Here is a 17,814-nt window from a genome sequence, read left to right on the forward strand (position 1 = left end):
ATTGGGTCATCATACATGGCTATTAAAGGTAACATATATATATCCTCTCTCGAAATAAATAAGTATAGTATCTAGTAATATATATATATATATATATATATATATATATATATATATAAATTACTATTGATTCTATAAGAGCTTAGGATGAAAAGACATGCATAAGAGAAGGATGGCAAAAATTATAAATGAGTAGTAAACCTGAAGTTTACTGATATATAACCATCCCCAATAATGTTATCGACATTATTGTGAAATGTTGAAAAACTAAAGGTTTTTCACATATAGCATGTCTTAAGAAAACAAAGAAACCATCATGGGTATTGAATCATCAAACAAGTTCAATAGATGTGATTTCTTTAAACAGTCCCAAATCAGGATCTCACTCTAAAGGATTTGAAACATAATTCATCCCAAATAAGAAATCTGAATATGTTATTGGTTCTAGAGTGGGATTCAGTACGAGATTTTAGACATGGAGTGTCATCATCTCGAGGGGGAGAATTAAAGAATCCTAGTGAATGGAACAATGAGAATATTCTGTTCACTCGAAAAATAACTTGATAAAATGACTCAAGTAAGGTGATCCCCATGATCGGGTTTAAACATGCAGTTATGCATGTAATATAGTCATATACAATCCAAGAAAGATGAAGTATATGGACTAATCAGAAATATGCTCGCAAGGTTGCTGGAAGCATATAAGCAGCTGATGGAATGAGATGAGAGAAATGGATTATCATGAAAGTTATATAGGACAATCCATTCAGAAAATGTCTGCCAGACATTTTGATAAAATAATGATCTCATAATCCAGCTGAAAAGGCTCCAATAAGAAAATGTGTCCTAAAAGAACGATATATGAGTCTATGGCACGCTAGAGACGTGATAGACCACTTTGGTTCCAAAGTGTCCTCAAAATGGAGCAAAATATGAATATATGACGAATCTCTTAAAGAGACCGTTAATATGGGTTAATGTGTAGTCAGGTACCTGGGTAAATCATCGATGATGATAAAGAGATCTCGATTAACCATATCAGTACGGGTAAAAAGATGGAACCAAAGAGAAAATAGAATGTCGACAATAAATAAATGAAAAAACGCTATATAAATGATGATCATGATCATGAATATACCTCTATGTATGAGGTTAGATTGAATTGATTAGCCAAAGAGTGAATGAGGCAATCAATTCGATATAAAGCTCGTTAGAAAAACGAGAGATTCTTGGACAAAAGGTCCAAGGTATATATTTCTCCAGAAAATGAAATAAAAGATAACCTTGAGGTATGAAAAACGGCTTGTTCCGAGGTTACTGGAGAAAATTTATAGTAGATGCAATATTAATATGTCTGGCAGGACACAAATGACTTGAGTTGCATCTTAATAGTCCCTGGAGAATTAATGATATTCTCGGGAACGATAAAACTCTGAAAGAGTTAGAACAAGCCGTAAATGAGATATCTGAAACCAGTAACTGGTGATATGTTTACGGCACGGTTTGCCGATTGCCATTTTAATGAGGATGAATTTCCAGCGTAAGGGTGAGGAATTAGAGAAATTCCTAAAGAGATTACCTGGTGTACACAGTCGTTGTTACACCTTGATCCCCCTACGAATCAAAGAGAGCTGGAAGTTCAGAAAATTGTGCATTTGCATAAATTGGCAAACCAGTTACCAGATGCGTTCACAGATACGAGAAGGGTGACGAAATCATATATACCCGCTGAAAATGTTCCATCAAGAATGGTTGTTCCTGGGGAACAAACTGATGGAAACAAAATGAACCTAGGGTTCAGTTAAAGAGGGAGAGATCAGCTGGTTCGAAAGATAAAATCCCCGAAAAATGTCTGAAAGAAGACATAAGTAGAAAGGTTCCAGAAGAACATGTATTGAAAATATATTGTTTAAAAGATTCTGGTAAGATCTTATATAAATAAGTACTTTGGAGATGCTAATGGTCATAAAGCATATAACGACGTCACGAACATATATGTTCTCTCCAAGGTACGTATTGATTTTGGGTTAATTTGTTCTAGAAAACCGAGTTTGGTATGGTTTTGCAGATACATTCAAAGGCAAAACGAATATGGTTTTACAATTGGTGAAACCACGGTCACATGGAGTTTCGAGAAATGATCATGGTTTTGACTTTTTCGAAGCATATCAAATATGTGTGTGGTTAAGGTCAATGAGTCACCAGATACAAGATTCAAGTGGAGTAGTTAACAAGAAAGAGCCGACGAAAGTTTTTGAAGATAACTCGGCTTACTTCACTCAACTCAAAGAAGATTATATCAAGAGAGATAGAACAAAGCACATCCCTCCAAGATTTTTCTCGTACATTCGGGAACTCGAGAAAAATAAAGAAGTGGACATCGAATATGTATGGTCATGCGATAATCCGGCCGATTTGTTCACCAAAGCTCTTCCGACTACAACATTCCGAAAACACGTCAATGGTATCGGGATGAGACGTTTGTGTGATCTGTGAAGAGAAAGCTATGTTCATTATTCTCAGGGGGAGATTACGTCAGTGTACTTTTTTTTCCTTGTCATGGTTTTTATCCCATTGAGTTTTTCCATGACTAGATTTTTTTTTTTTTTTTTTGAATGAATGTTAAATTTATTCATCAAAAAAGCCTTAATACAACAAGTGCATACTGTTTACTTGTAATCCAAGCAAAACCAGAAAAAACAAAACAAAAATTATAGAAAGAAACCACACTAAAACTCAACTTCAAGCTTCTAAATCCCCCTCAAACTTGACCATATGGAACAAGTCAAGCTTGGGAGTGCTATGTGATTCTCCTCATTAAAACCCCTTAGAGAAAACCCAAATGGGACAAAACTCTAATAGGGAAAAAGAGTAAGAATCACATAGCAAGGGGATTGATTTCAAAACCACCACAAACCGAGCAGCTGCAAATACATCCTAACCAGCAGCCAGAAGAAAACCCAAACTCGAACACTACAAGAATCAGATTACAGTCTAGTTGCAAACCAATGTTGCAGAAGATTCTCACTCCCTTTAACTCCTTTCATTTTCATCAGACTCAACCTATTACGAATCCTTTGTCAATAACCCTATTCAACACTGGCAGAGGCATCATCTTCCCACCATGACGAACCTTGTTTCTTTCTCTCCAAATAGCATAGAGAACAGCTTGGAACGCATAGCGAATGCAGAACAAGCTTCCCTTGTCCCTTCTCACATCAGTAATTATTGACAAAATCTCAGGCCAGAGTTTAGTGTGCGAGACGCCAAGCAGACCTTTTGCTATGTAATCCCAGACTTGAGCAGTGTAGACACACTCAAAGAAGAGATGATTTCTCGTCTCCTTTGCAACTCTACATAGCACACAAGTTTCATCCACTCCTTGACTCCAATTTGCTACTCTATCCATTGTGGATAAGCGGTTTTTAATAGCAAGCCAGGCCATGAATGAGAACTTAGGAGTGGCACACACAAACCAAATGCCTCGCGCCCAACTACAATCAGCTTTTCTCTCCCTCAACAACTCCCAAGTTTCTTGAGTAGAAAAAATCTGCTTATAACCTGAACTACGTCTCCACAGACTCAGATCTTCCTCTTCTGAGCTAAGGGAGATAGAACTTAGCTCAAATTCAATGTCTTTCAAAATATTAGTACGATGTCTTCGTCTTCTTCTACTACTCAGCACAGCTTCCTCCACAGATGCATCCCTGCTAATACCCATGTCAATAATACCACGATCACCCAAAATCTCAGCCATAATACCTCTATCCGACCAATGATCAAACCAAAAGGAGGTCTTTCTGCCATTTCCTAAATCTTTCTTGTAAAAAGATTTAGCTAGCTCTCTAAGTTTGAGCATTTTTCGCCACATCCACGAACCCGCTTGCATATTAGCTTTTACTTCCCAAAAACTCTTACCTTTCAGTAAGTTCGAATGTATCCATTTGCCCCAAAGAGAAACACCAGACAACATTCTCCAGATTAGCTTAAGCCCAAAGACTCTGCTCACTTCTTTCAAACTTCTAATCCCCAGACCACCTTCACTCTTCTTACTGCAGATTTCTTGCCAAGAGACTTTAGCATTTGAAGATTTCAGAGCTGGACCCGTCCAAAGAAAAGCAGAACAAATCTGATCAGCCTCCTTAATGCAAGCACTAGGCAGCCGAAAAACAGAAATCCAGAAATTTATGATGTTGATAAGAACGGAGTTAATAAGTTGGAGTCTACCAGCATAAGAAAGAAACCGACACGTCCAGGAGCCAATCTTATTTCTGAGATGCTCAAGGAGAGGAAGATAATCATGTCTTGACATCGATCTAGTCATAAGAGGCAGACCCAAGTAACGAACTGGGAGAGTTCCTTCAGCAAACTTGAAATGCCTCAAGATATTCTGCTTCTCACTTCCCGAAACACCAGCCATATAGATCGTAGATTTCTCCAAACTGATACTCAAACCCGACCAGGCCTCAAACTCCTCAAAAACCGATAAAGCCCCCTGAACAGAATGATTTGAACCTTCAACAAAAACCATCAAATCATCTGCAAAACAGAGATGAGTAATAGCTAGCTTCTTACAACCCGGGTGAAACATGAACTTCCCCAACGCAGCTGCTCTATTGATCTTCCAAGACAGCACATTCATGCATAAAACAAATAAGTAAGGCGAGATGGGACAACCCTGACGAAGGCCTCTAGAACTTTGAAAGTACCCTGCCAAATCACCATTTACTTGCACCGAAAAAGAAGAGGTAGAGATGCAGAGATTAATCCATTGAATAAACCTGTCTGGGAAACCAAGAGCTTTCAAGCTATTTATCACAAAAGACCATTGAACAGAATCAAAGGCTTTTGAGATATCAATTTTCATGACACATCTAGGAGTTACCATTTCTCTATGATAATCCTTGACAAGCTCAGAAGCAAGAAGGACATTTTCCATGAGTAATCTCCCTTGAACAAACGCAGATTGATTGTCTGTGATGATCTTCGGGAGGAGCAGCTTAAGCCTGTTAGCCAAAATTTTTGAAACTACCTTGTACAGGACATTGCAGCACGCAATGGGACGGAAATCTTTCATTTCCATTGAGTCATTCTTCTTAGGGACCAGGGCTAAGATAGTGGAGTTCACTCCCTTAGGCAGAAAACCAAATTTGAAGACTGACTGAACAGAAGCCGTGAAGTCATTACCAAGAATCCCCCAAGTGGTTTTGAAAAACTCTGCAGGATACCCATCTGGACCAGGAGATTTGTTGTTTGGCATGGCGAACAGAACCTTGCGAATCTCTTCTGAAGTAACCTCAGCCTCAAGGAAGTTACAATCAGCAGGGGAGCATCTAATCGAGCATAAATCCTGCAACTCCTCTACAGAAACACCCTGATAACTATCTGGGGCTTTATTAAGAAGTTCAGAGAAGAAGCGTTCCGCCTCCTTCTTAATTTCATGATGAGTGTTAACCACAATCCCATTAGAGCATCTGATTTCACGAATGATATTCTGAGCTTTGCGCGAGTTAATGGCCCTGTGAAACGTTTTGTTATTCTGATCCCCAATGTCCAGCCAATGAAGCTTAGACCTTTGCTTTAAAAAATCTTCCTCTAGAGAAGCTACCTTACTCCAATTATCATACGCATCAGCTTCCTCTTGCATAGCAACTACAGACGGGTTAAGTAAAGTAGACCTCTGCTTCTCACAAAGAACAGTAAACGCTTCCTTAGTCCTCTTTGTTAGATTACCCAGCTTCTCTCTACCCAACGTACGAATCAAAGGCTTCAAAGATTTTAGCTTTTTTGAGAATCTGAACATGGCTGAAGTAGACGGAAACAACCTCACCGTAGAACTCCAGTACTCTTGAACCATAGGGAGAAAATCAGGGATACTTCCTATAGCATTGACATACTTGAAAGGCCTCTTAATTTTTTCACTTGGCGTGATCAGTTGAACCTTACACCTCATGTGATCCGAACAACCACCCGGCTCAAAGATAGAATAAGCATTACTGAAACAATGAATAGCCTCCTCATTCATCAACACCCTATCCAGCTTCTTACAAATGATACCCTCCTCTCTCTTGTTGCACCAAGTGTATCTTGGTCCTTGATAAGCCATATCAGAAAGATGACAGAGAAGAACGAGATTCTGAAAATCCTTCATACCACTAGGAATTCTGCCTGTATTAACATAGCTAGAACTCTCCTCACCTTCCAAGATCTCATTAAAGTCACCAACTATAAGCCATGCTTTATTGTTAAAACAAGGAGAATTATGGTGATGAGCGAGATCTTCCCACAAACCTTTACGCTCCTCTGCCTCATTCTTAGCATAAACACAAGAATAATAGAAAGCTTCCACATTCTGCATCTCAACCAGAACCGTGATTAGCTGGTCTGACTTGTAGACTGGAGTAACTCTAACCTCATCTCTCCAAAGAAACCAAATACGACCACCTTGACTCTCCTCATAATTAGTAACCGCAGACCAACCCCTGAACACCGTGTTTAAAATTCTACTCGACTTGTTCTCCTTCACCCTTGTTTCCAAAATACAACCAAAATGAAAGTCTTTAACCCACTCACTGATTATGGAATGCTTCAAAGTTTTGTTCAGTCCGCGCACATTCCAGAAAAAACTCCCCATAATCAGAGTTTGCGTCTAGAAGACTTCTTGCTCTTAGGATTTGCATCCTGAGCTCTAGTCTTCTGGACTCTCTTACCCCCTTTTTTCACTGCTGACTTCTCTTTAACACTCTCTTGCTTCTCCAACAGCTCATCCTCCAACAAATCCTCATCTCTTATATCAGTACTTTCATCCTCTATCTCATCCTCAGCCTCCATATCTATAGCATCATCATTTTGCACCTCACCTTCTTCTTTAACGAGGCACTACGTGATACAAATTGGATAATCAATGGGAAGTGTTAAATATTGATGATTATCCAATGGACACATGTCCTGTTTTTATATCAGCTTCATCATCAATACGTGTCTTGTATTTGTAAAATGAAAGATGACTAAGCTGTATTTTCATTCCTATAAATAGAAGTGTCTCACGTTCATTTTATAATTAAGTTGAACGTTTACAAACACTCCTTACTCTCTCCCTCGTGTTTTCCACAAACACACATACACATAATAAATAAATCAGTTCATTTTTTTGTTATCTTCTTTTATTTCACAACAGTTTCTTTTTTTTGGGGTCAAAATAAGATTTCAAGTATGAAACCCAAAACACGAAACACGATGACAAAAAAAAAAAAATCTAAAACACGCAAAAATCTGAATGAATAGCCGAAAGCCAGTGGAAACATAACATAACTGACTTGAGAATGTCAAAGGCTGCACTAAAACGGATCCTCCACCGGAGCCAAAACCCCAAACCCGACTCGACCCATTCAATCTCTCTCTTCTTCACCACCGTCCCTTCCCCACCCTCAGATCCTCTGGTCACCGACGCCGTCTCAATCCTAACTCACCACCGCTCGAAATCCCGATGGTCCACTCTCCGATCACTCACCCCTTCCGGCTTCACTCCTTCCCAATTCTCCGACATCACTCTCCGCCTCCGCAACAACCCTCACCTCTCTCTCCGCTTCTTCCTCTTCACTCGCCGCACCTCCCTCTGCTCCCACGACGTCCATTCCTGCTCCACTCTCATCCACATCCTCTCCCGTTCTCGCCTCAAATCCCACGCTCGCGACCTGCTCCGCCTCGCTCTCCGTCTCGCCTCCTCCTCCTCCGAAGAAGAAGAAGATCGCGTCTCTAAAGTGTTCCGCTCGTTGATCAAGAGTTACAATCGATGCGGCTCCGCGCCGTTCGTCTTCGATTTGCTGGTGAAATCGTGTCTTGACTCGAAAGAGATCGACGGAGCTGTGATGGTGATGAGGAAGTTGAAGTCTAGAGGAATCAATTTGCAGATTAGTACTTGCAATGCTTTGATCTCAGAGGTCTCGAGACGTAGAGATGCTTCCACTGGATATCAACTGTATAAAGAAGTTTTTGGATTAGATGAAGCTGAGAAGGTTAGGCCTAATGTTAACACTTTTAACTTGATGATGGTGAGTTTCTACAGAGAAGGTGAAACAGAGATGGTAGAGAGGATCTGGCGAGAAATGGAGGAAGAGGTTGGATGCTTTCCTAATGTTTATAGCTTTAGTGTTTTGATGGAGACGTATTGTGTTCGAGGTATGATGGTTGAAGCAGAGAGGGTATGGGAAGAGATGAAGTTACATGATGTTGTGGCTTACAACACTATGATTGGTGGGCTTTGTAGCAACTTAGAGGTTACTAAAGCGAAGAAGCTTTTCGAGGAGATGGGATCCAAGGGAGTAGAGTGTACTTCTTTAACCTATGATCATCTCGTTAGAGGGTATTGTAAAGTTAAGGATGTTGATTCGGGTATGGTTGTTTATATGGAGATGAAAAGGAAGGGTTTTGAAGCGGAGGGTTTAACCATCGAAGCGTTAGTGGAAGGATTATGTGGTGGTAAGAAAGACAGAGTTGTTGAAGCTGCCGAGATCGTGAAGGAAGCGGTGAGGGAATCAGAGTTTTGTCCTAGTCGGAAATGTTATGAGTTGCTGATAAAGAGGTTGTGTGAAGAAGGGAAGATGGATAGAGCGTTGGGCATTCAGGCTGAGATGGTGGGGAGAGGATTTAAACCTAATCAAGAGACGTATAAAGCTTTTATTGACGGGTATGGAAGAGCAGGTGATGAAGAAACATCTTCGTTATTAGCCGTAGAAATGGCTGAATCACTCAAGCTAAGAGCAGAAGAAGAAGAAGAATGCTAAAATTTGAGCTTTCTATGTATGTTGCAAAGATTTCTTAATTCAATACACACTAGACAAACAGCTCATGATCATTCTTATTTCTTGAAAGTCTTGACTTGTGAATAGGTCAAGAGGGTAAAACTAAAACAACATTGGTTGACTAGTTATGAGGGGCGGAATCATACAAACTCACTTTTACATAAAACAAATGGGGGTACAAAGAAACAGAGACTTGTGAAATGATCTTTTGCTTAAAAGATGATAGCCCAAACGGGGAAGACGACGAGAGCAATGATCCCAAGGGTGTTGGAGATGCCATTAGCTTTAGTGAATGCGTTTTTGAATCCACCAGAAGCTCTAATGTGTTCTTGAAGCAAGTAACCTCCAATCCCTAAGCATATAAATAGGCCAACCCAGTTGTCTCTGAATGTGTAGGCTATTAGATTCGGAGCCACCACGATGAGTAGGACCGCAGCAGCCGGTAACTCAAACCATTCTGATAAACAACAACAACAGAGATAAGCCAATCAGACATGAAGCTAATGAAGTTTAGAATGGTAACAAACCTCGGAAGTGTTTAGGGAAGAAGAGTTGTAGAACAACAGCTACAATCGCAATCCATTTACCAACTTCTCCTCTGTGGAATTTAAGACACTGCAAAGTTAAAGACACGTCTCTGTTTAAATCAAAAGTGTTGTGTTTGGTTTTGACCTGAAAAGGCTAAAGATGACAGAAGGAAGGCTGAAGAAGATGTAAGGAATCAATAGTGATGTGAGCATATTGGTCTTCCAGTTAGTTCGGTCCAAGACTAACAAGTATCTGCATTTCATTCATCACAAGATCAACACCTAAGAAACCAAGTAAGAGATATAAGTGAGTAAAGGGAGAGAGTGTGGTTACATGGCTGCGACTGAAGCAATCCACTCGAGGATGGAAGTACCAAAGCCTAAACCAGTGAGCATGAAAGTGTGATTAGCAAGGTTCTTAGCAGCTGTGGCGAGCTCGTTGAGATCTGTTCCAAGCATGTTTTGAAGGGTTCCATGGTCACTCCTCCTCATCGCCGTGAAAGTCATTTACTTCGCCGGAGAACACAGAGGAAGAGAAAAATTTAGCAACTTTGAAAATTCGAGGGTAGAGAGAGATGATTGTGAAAGACTCGTCACTGAGCGTTTGGAACATATAGAAGTGTATCGATAGATACTTCCTCGCCACGTGGCTCGTAAATCTTTTTCGAAAATGTTTTAAATTTCTAGAAATGTGTAATCGATATTTTATTATATACATTTATAGTATAGTTTACTAACTCGATTGATTGTTGAGGAAGACGTCTGACACGTGTCGAATCGTGATTCCTTCCATGTTACGATGGATCTTCTAGGAATATGTAACTAGTGGACGTAATCCAATATGGTTCGAGCCAGCTGTAATTTATTATGGTGGAATAAGATTAGGATGGAGGGAAATCGGATGTTCTCTAAAACATACGGTTATATATTGTCTGAGATATTTTAATTTATTTAAATTGTAAAATTATTTGTTTCGACAAGTTTTAAAATGTAGTCAATAGTGAGACGAAAAAATCATATTTGCACTTGTGTGGTTTCGATTTCTATTATAATTTCGATTCAAAAACTGTAACCAAAAAGTTAAAAAATACTCAACTATAAATTAATAATAAATAAGATACTAATCCGTTGCCCTGGAAAAAAAAATCGAACCTCAATTATGAACAGTTGGGCGAAAATTCAAACAGAGCGTAGTAGACTTTCCAGATGGGTTGCATTATTTTATTTTATATTTATTTAACTTATTATTTGATGTCGGCCAAAGATATTTTTGATTTTTGTAACATTATTATTGTTGGTGTTAAAAAGAACATTATTATTGCCTTGTGTACTCTCACCAACTAAAATTTGAATCGTTTCTTAACACTGTGTTTGTCGGGATGAATTTAATCCACAATTTTTGAGGCCATTCAGAAAGTGCTCATAACATTTACTTTTGCTTTAGTCACAAACTAGTATATCTCCCTCAATTTACTGTTTCAAAAATGATTTTTGCCATAGGTTTCAATGAAAATAATTATTATTTAAAAATGTTATATGAACATTGTCACATAATATTAGACTGTTTACATTAAAACAAAGCGGTCAAAAATATAAAGCAATAATGATGATATTATTATAAAAAATACATATTTGTAGTATTTTTCAAAAAGTACATAAGAAATTATACACCTAAATATATTTAAAATAATTTATTTGATCCACTAACTTTAGTTGAATGATTATAAATACTTGATTTAACTAAATATGAAGTTTGATGTATTGAATCTATAAATTTACTATTTTTATTTTATTTATAGTTTAAAATAAAAAAAAAATTAATATTTCATGGTTAATTACCTTTTTTGAAAACACAAACAATTAAATAAAATATACCTAAGTTACTTCTTTTGATAGTTTGTTGAAATTTAAGATTAAAATTACAAATTTAGTTTAGTTTGAACCACAAAGTTTTGGCTTGAGGTCTCCATGTAGTCGATTAGACTTACAAATTAATTCAAACAAACATAAAGATGCTCCAAACTTGCGCACTATATATTAGTTCTGTACAGGTACGTGTACACATTATATTATTAACCCATGTATCTCCTTAGCAAGTTACAACATATACCTTTTTTATACAGCGTTGTAATTATCTGGTAGCTCGGTAAAAAGGATGATACCATAAGGCTTAAGCCCCATGGACCCCATGAATTAAGTAGATGATTGACATACCATAGAGTAGGACCTGATTGCACCAGAATCAGATGAAAGAACATGATCAGTGAAAATAATAAAATTGAATCTGATCATTCGGGTAGAAACAATAACCTTTTTCTTTGATCCAAGCTACCTTTACTGCCACTATATTCAGAAGAGGCATGCTATTAACCCTGCATAGTTCAATAGTTTATTCTGTTAATATTTGACTGGACTCTTCACAAATCCAGTATTTGTTGCAGAGGTCTATAAACCTACATTACTTCTTTCTCATATATGTCTACAGAAATAATTTGAAAAACTGAACAATACAAATATATATGGTATACCTTTTACTCCGTTTTTGCTAAAAAAGTTCATATGAACTCATTACACACACCACCCTTAATACCTACAAATTCTGCATACCCTGCAGAAAATCTTTAAGGTTCTCGCTTCTCTCAATATCTCCAACATCACCTTACCAATTTCTATCTCTTCCCGACGTGACTTTAAACTCAAACGCCACAACCCACCGTATCAATCTAAAAAAATTGTTCATGATGAACTTTTAAGTATTAAACAGAAATCAGAAAAAGAGATAAAATTTTCAAATTGGTGTAGAAAAAAAAATAGATATGAAAGAAATTGTGGAGATCAAATTGAAACTTAAAGAGATGAAAGGGTATGTTGTTTTGCTTATTTGATAATAGAGAAGATAGAGACAAACTGCAAAGTTTATGGAGATCATGGTTAGTTAACGTGGATGAATTGCCAGGGAAAAAAAATTAAAGTGGATTGAAATTTTGGGATAAATTTTTTTTTTTAAAGAATTTCCATTTGTCAAGATTTTATTGGAGAAGCGACTTGCGCTTTAGTATATAGGGGATTCAAACTATACACATATGTATGTCATTTACGGACAAATGATCTTAATTTTTTTATGAAATTTCAAATTTATTGATCTACAAAAATGTTATTTTCATTGGATTAAAAAACTCTACAAAGAATAATTCTATTTTGTGACTTCAAACCACGTTGCATTAAGCCAGCAAACTTGTGGTTGGCTTTGTATCTAAGGGAGTAGATACGGTTTCTCATCGCCCTATCTATCTTCTTGCGTGTGTGATCCACTGATGCCCAGTTTTGACTATGGCGCCGAGCATTTCTCTCTCTCCAGATGTGATAAATTGTAGTCTGAAACAGCATCATTGCAAGGACAGTGTCCATCTCAGCACCTTTCATTTGCTGCATCCTTCTTACTGTCCATTGCCAGTCCGGATTTATAGAAATTCCCATCAGTTGACGCGCTAACCTTTCCCATACCATGTAAGAATAAGGACATGCGAAGAAGAGATGGTCTCGAGTCTCATCTCTCTCACCACACAACAAACAGCCTTGAATCATACCCCATTGTTTCATTCGATCTCCAGTGGCTAATCTGTTTTTGATGGCCAGCCAGGTGATGAAGGAGAAGTGAGGGACCCCCTGAGCAAACCACACCACTCTGCTCCACAAGACTTTGTTTCTTTTGACTCTTAGTTGATCCCAGGTTCTTGATGAAGAGAAGACTGGTATGTAGTCATTATCACCATACTTCCATAGACATATATCGCTTCCTCTCTCTAACTGTGGGGGCTCGATGGCGAGAATGCTGTTATGCAAATCTTGAAAATGTCGGCTTCTCCTTCCTCTAATGCACCACTCAGTCCCATTTACAGCATCACAAACTTTAGCACCGCGCCTTATACCCAGATAAGTTACTCCAGTTGCTCCTGTAATATCAATCAGCCGCCCTCTTCCCATCCAATCGTCAAACCAAAAATGACAAGTTCTCCCATCTCGAACCTCCACTTTAAGAAAACCATATGCCACATCTCTTAGCTTCAAAAGCTTCCTCCATATCCATGAGCCCTTCTGATCATCATGCACATCCCAAAAAAAATTGTTTTTGAGCAGATAGTGCTTTACCCAATTAACCCAGAGAGATGCAAACTGTAAAAGCCTTTAAAGAATTTCCATCCATGAAGTCATATGTAAGTTCATCTTTAAAAGAATTTCAATCCGGACAAATGATACCGGATATGAGCTTCATGGAGTGTCGTCGTTGGTTCCTAGCTCAATGAGTATATACAACCATAAATCATGGAATAAACTCTGTTTTTTTTTCATTTAGGCGCTAGGCTTAACTGTTAAACATAATTTTAACATGAACCGGCCCTAAGATCTTTAACATCTAAAATAATCATCTAATAGAATTATAAGAAAGGTTATAGGAATACCTCCATTCATTGTTGTGGAAATCTTTCTTGAATGGCTTTGATGTGGAAGATGCGTTCTTGTTTTCACAAGAAGAAGATAAGTTCTTGATTTCACAAGAACTTTGAAGGTTTTCTTATTAGAATTCTTTGTGCCTTCTCTCCCCTTGCCTAAACCCCTCTTTATGTGTTGTAGAGAATTTTCTTGATGTGTCTTTGTGATGGTCCAAAGACCACTATTTATAGGTGGGGAGAGGGACCAAAAGCTTGCTTACCAAGTCTTGATAACTTTATTGGCAAGTTTCTTCTTTAATCTCAATCATCCATCAAGGTTGAGTAATGACAAGTGTTTAGTCTTCTAGAACCACTCATATATACAATGAACTTGTTCTCCTTTGATGCATTGAACTTACTTCAAATGCTTTCCTACAATGACACATGTTTCATGAGTCATCTAATGAGAAAACTTCTAGAAGACATCACTTGTCCATTAGTTAATCATCATCATTAGAAGCTTAACTCCTCTTTTAAACCATTTTTATTGGTTACCAAGTTTCTTTAGAGTTTAACAATCCCAATAATAATATGTTAACCATAAGACCTCATAATGGTATAGAAATGTTTTTCTTCCTTATGAAAATATTTCTAACATTCTCCCACTTGGTCGTTGATATAACTTATTAACTTAAGTATTGAGAAACATAAGACCGGCATCATTTGTTAAACCTTCCTTTTATTTGGTCATCATTATTGTCTTAGTTAATCTAATAATCAATGAGAGTCATGGCGGGCACATATTATTTTGCAACACGATTCCTTCCATGCACTACTACACTGATTACTATCGAAGTTAGACCATAAGTAGGAGTTATCATAAGGGTCCCTTTTTATGTCTTATTGAAAGGCTTATTCTGTTATCATTACTCCAATAACGATAATGTGTACACTTTGGAAACATAATATAAGATGCAAACGACATTAAGAGCTCATATTGTCAAAATACTAGGTGAAACATAAGCAAACAACTTTAATTACTTATATCCTCTAGACCCATACTTTCAGTATTCTTCATGAATGTCTTTGGAATTGGAGGTAAAGCTTTCGTAAATATGTCTGCGACCATAAGTTCAGTGCCTATGTGTTCAATGACAATATCAGGTCTTGTACAGACTTGTGCATACATCAAACTTCCCACAAGAGAGGCATAAGGATACTTTTCCGTTCCTTTACGTTCCATTTCATTCTGCTGACATTGATTAAGATCAAGCTTATCACCTTTCTGCATAGGAACGATACTAGAAGAACATGATATCATGCCATATCTCTCAAGAACTTTGTCAATATATGCTTTCTGAGATAACCCTAAAATTCCAAGTGGTCTATTACGGAAAATTTCAATCCCAATCACATAAGTTGCCTCGTCCATATCTTTCATTGAAATTTTTTTAGAGAGATAATTCTTGGTCTCATTTAAAAGACCAAGATCACTGCTGGCCAATAAGACATCATCAGCATACAGAACCAAAAATATGAACTTACTCCCACTGATCTTGAGGTATATACATGGATCTACAATATTCTCTTTGAAACCGAATTTTCGTAATGGTTTCATCAAATTTGAGATACCATTGCTTCGAAGCTTGTTTCAGTCCATAAATTGATTTCTTTAGTTTGCAGACCATGTCTTCCTGACCTTCGATTATGAAGCCTTCAGGTTGCCGCATATAGACTTCTTCTTGTAAGTCTCCATTAAGAAGGGCAGTTTTCACATCCATTTGGTGCAACTCAAGATCATACTGAGCTACCAAAGCCATGATAATTCTGAGAGAGTCTTTTTTTGGACACAGGAGAAAAAGTCTCAGTATAATTGATGCCTTCCTTTTGATTAAAACCTTTGGCTACAAGTCGGGCTTTATGTCGTTCAATATTTCCATTACGATCGAGTTTGGTCTTAAAGATCCACTTACACCCAACTGGCTTATTTCCATACTTCATTTTCAGCCATCGATTTTATTTCATCCTTCATGACATCGATCCATTTATCAGAATTAACATCTTTTATGGCTTGTAAATAAGAAACCGGATCTTTAATATTTATTTCTTCAGATTCTACTTGATAAAGTACATAATCATTGGAAATAGCAGATTTCCTCTCACGAGTAGATCTTCTTAATGCTGGTTCCTCTTGTGCTTCATGTACTTGATCATTGTTGGCGATATTTTCATCATGGAGTATATGGTCATTCACTGGATTCTCCTCATTGTTTAACGGTTCAACAAAAGGAGAATTACCAACATTCGAAATTGAGGACAAAGGAATATTTACCCTAATTTCTTGAATGACCACTTCTTTTACTTTATGACTCCCACTAATTTCCGCCATTCTCATAGAATCTTACATTATTGGTTTCTACTATTCTCGTACTATGGTTTGGACAATAAATCATATATCCTTTAGATTTCTCAGGGTAACCAATAAATAAACCACTGATCGTTTTGAAATCTATTTTTTTTTCATGTGGATTATATATTCTTGCTTCAGCTGGACATCCCCAAACTTGGAGGTGTGTCAGACTAGGTTTCCAGCCTTTCCACAGTTCAAAAGGAGTCTTCGGAACTGCTTTGCTTGGAACCCTATTCAAGATATAGATTGTGGTATGTAATGCATCCATCCACAAGGATATAGGTAAGTTAGCATGACTCATCATTGATCTTACCATTTCCATATAAGTACGATTACGCCTTTCAGCTACACCATTCTGCCGTGGAGAACCAGGCGTTGTGTACTGGGCAACGATTCCTAAATTTTGGAGAAGTTTGGCAAAAGGCCCGGGATGTTGTCCCGTTTCATCATACCTGCCATAAAATTCACCACCTCTATCTGACCTAATGATTTTCACTTTTCTATCTAATTGCCTCTCTACTTCAGTTATGAATACTTGTATAGCATTCACAGATTGAGATTTTTCATGCAATAGATAGATATAACAATAACGTGAATAATCATCGATAAAGGTAATGAAATACTTTTCACCTCCAAAAGTTGGAATGTCAAAAGGTCCACAAATATCTGTATGTATGATTTCAAGAAGCTGTGTACTTCTTGTGGCTCCTTTCTTAGTGTGTTTAGTTTGCTTACCCTTGATGCAATCTATACACATTTTATTGTTGGTAAAATAAATATTTGGAATGATTCCGTCTTTTACCAACCTTTTCATTCTTTCATTGGAAATATGTCCCAACCTTTTATGCCACAAGAAATATAAATCACTTGTACATGTTTTATTCTTAAGTTTTCCTTCAGTATGCAGGGTGAGATGTGTTTTATTAGGTTGATCAGTCAATATTAACTTGTTAGACCATCACTAATATTGCTGAACCAATACGAGTAGAGTTCAGAAAGAAATTAAAACAACCATCTCCTTTAGTCGATTTAAAACCATCTAAACCAAGTTTACTTAATGAAACTAAATTACGGGAAATAGATGGAACATAAAGAGTTTGAAATAAATCCAAAAAAAAATCCACTATCCATAATAAGACGATAAGTGCCAATAGCTTCAACCGGCACCTTGTCTCGATTTCCCATAAGTAAGTAGTTTTCACTTGAGTTTATGTTCTGGATCATAAGGAATCCCTGCATGAAATTAGTTACATGTACATTAGCACCACTATCTATCCACCAAGTATTAGAAGAAACATTAGTAAAGTTTGATTCGAAAAAACTTACTGAACCTAAAAGGTTACCTTTCTTTTTGAACCATTCGTTTCTTTTAGGGAAATCTTTCTGAAAGTGTCCAATCTTTATGCAAAAATGGCATTTTTCATCTTTCTTTGCCTTTTTCTTCTCATTCACTTGATTGTCGTTCATTCTGGATGGTGCTCTTTTATGACTCATTTGATGCCTTTTCCCAGCTTTAGGTCCAGCTTCTTGAATATAATGGGCAACCTTAATACCTTCGCGACCAAGCCTAGCCTCCTCTTGGACCTATTTATTAGCCAATTCATTAGACGTCCATCTTTCATCTATGGCGTTATAATTAATTTGAA

General features: G+C 37.4%; 2 protein-coding genes and 1 long non-coding RNA gene across 3 annotated transcripts; 1 reads left to right on the forward strand and 2 right to left on the reverse strand.

Annotated features, from left to right (window-relative positions):
- The first annotated feature begins 7,261 nt into the window (after positions 1-7,261).
- Positions 7,262-8,870, forward strand: LOC108813075 (pentatricopeptide repeat-containing protein At2g15980). Its single transcript, XM_018585512.2, has one exon. The coding sequence runs from the start codon at positions 7,323-7,325 to the stop codon at positions 8,781-8,783; it is 1,461 nt and encodes a 486-aa protein (XP_018441014.1). The 5' UTR covers positions 7,262-7,322; the 3' UTR covers positions 8,784-8,870.
- Positions 8,834-9,922, reverse strand: LOC108813076 (cold-regulated 413 plasma membrane protein 1). Its single transcript, XM_018585513.2, has 4 exons — positions 9,663-9,922; positions 9,474-9,581; positions 9,329-9,399; positions 8,834-9,258 (listed from the first exon to the last, which is right to left on the reverse strand). Exons 1-4 carry the CDS (start codon positions 9,833-9,835, stop codon positions 9,014-9,016), a joined length of 597 nt encoding a protein of 198 aa, XP_018441015.1. The 5' UTR covers positions 9,836-9,922; the 3' UTR covers positions 8,834-9,013.
- A 1,286-nt stretch (positions 9,923-11,208) lies between these two features.
- LOC108813077 (uncharacterized) lies at positions 11,209-12,354 on the reverse strand. The gene is made up of 3 exons (XR_001943523.2): positions 11,857-12,354; positions 11,639-11,700; positions 11,209-11,555 (listed from the first exon to the last, which is right to left on the reverse strand). It is a non-coding gene; the product is annotated as an uncharacterized LOC108813077 (long non-coding RNA).
- Between the last annotated feature and the right edge of the window lie 5,460 nt (positions 12,355-17,814).

The sequence above is a fragment of the Raphanus sativus genome, chromosome 6 (assembly GCF_000801105.2).
Source record: "Raphanus sativus cultivar WK10039 chromosome 6, ASM80110v3, whole genome shotgun sequence".
NCBI classification, from domain to species: Eukaryota; Viridiplantae; Streptophyta; class Magnoliopsida; order Brassicales; family Brassicaceae; genus Raphanus; species Raphanus sativus.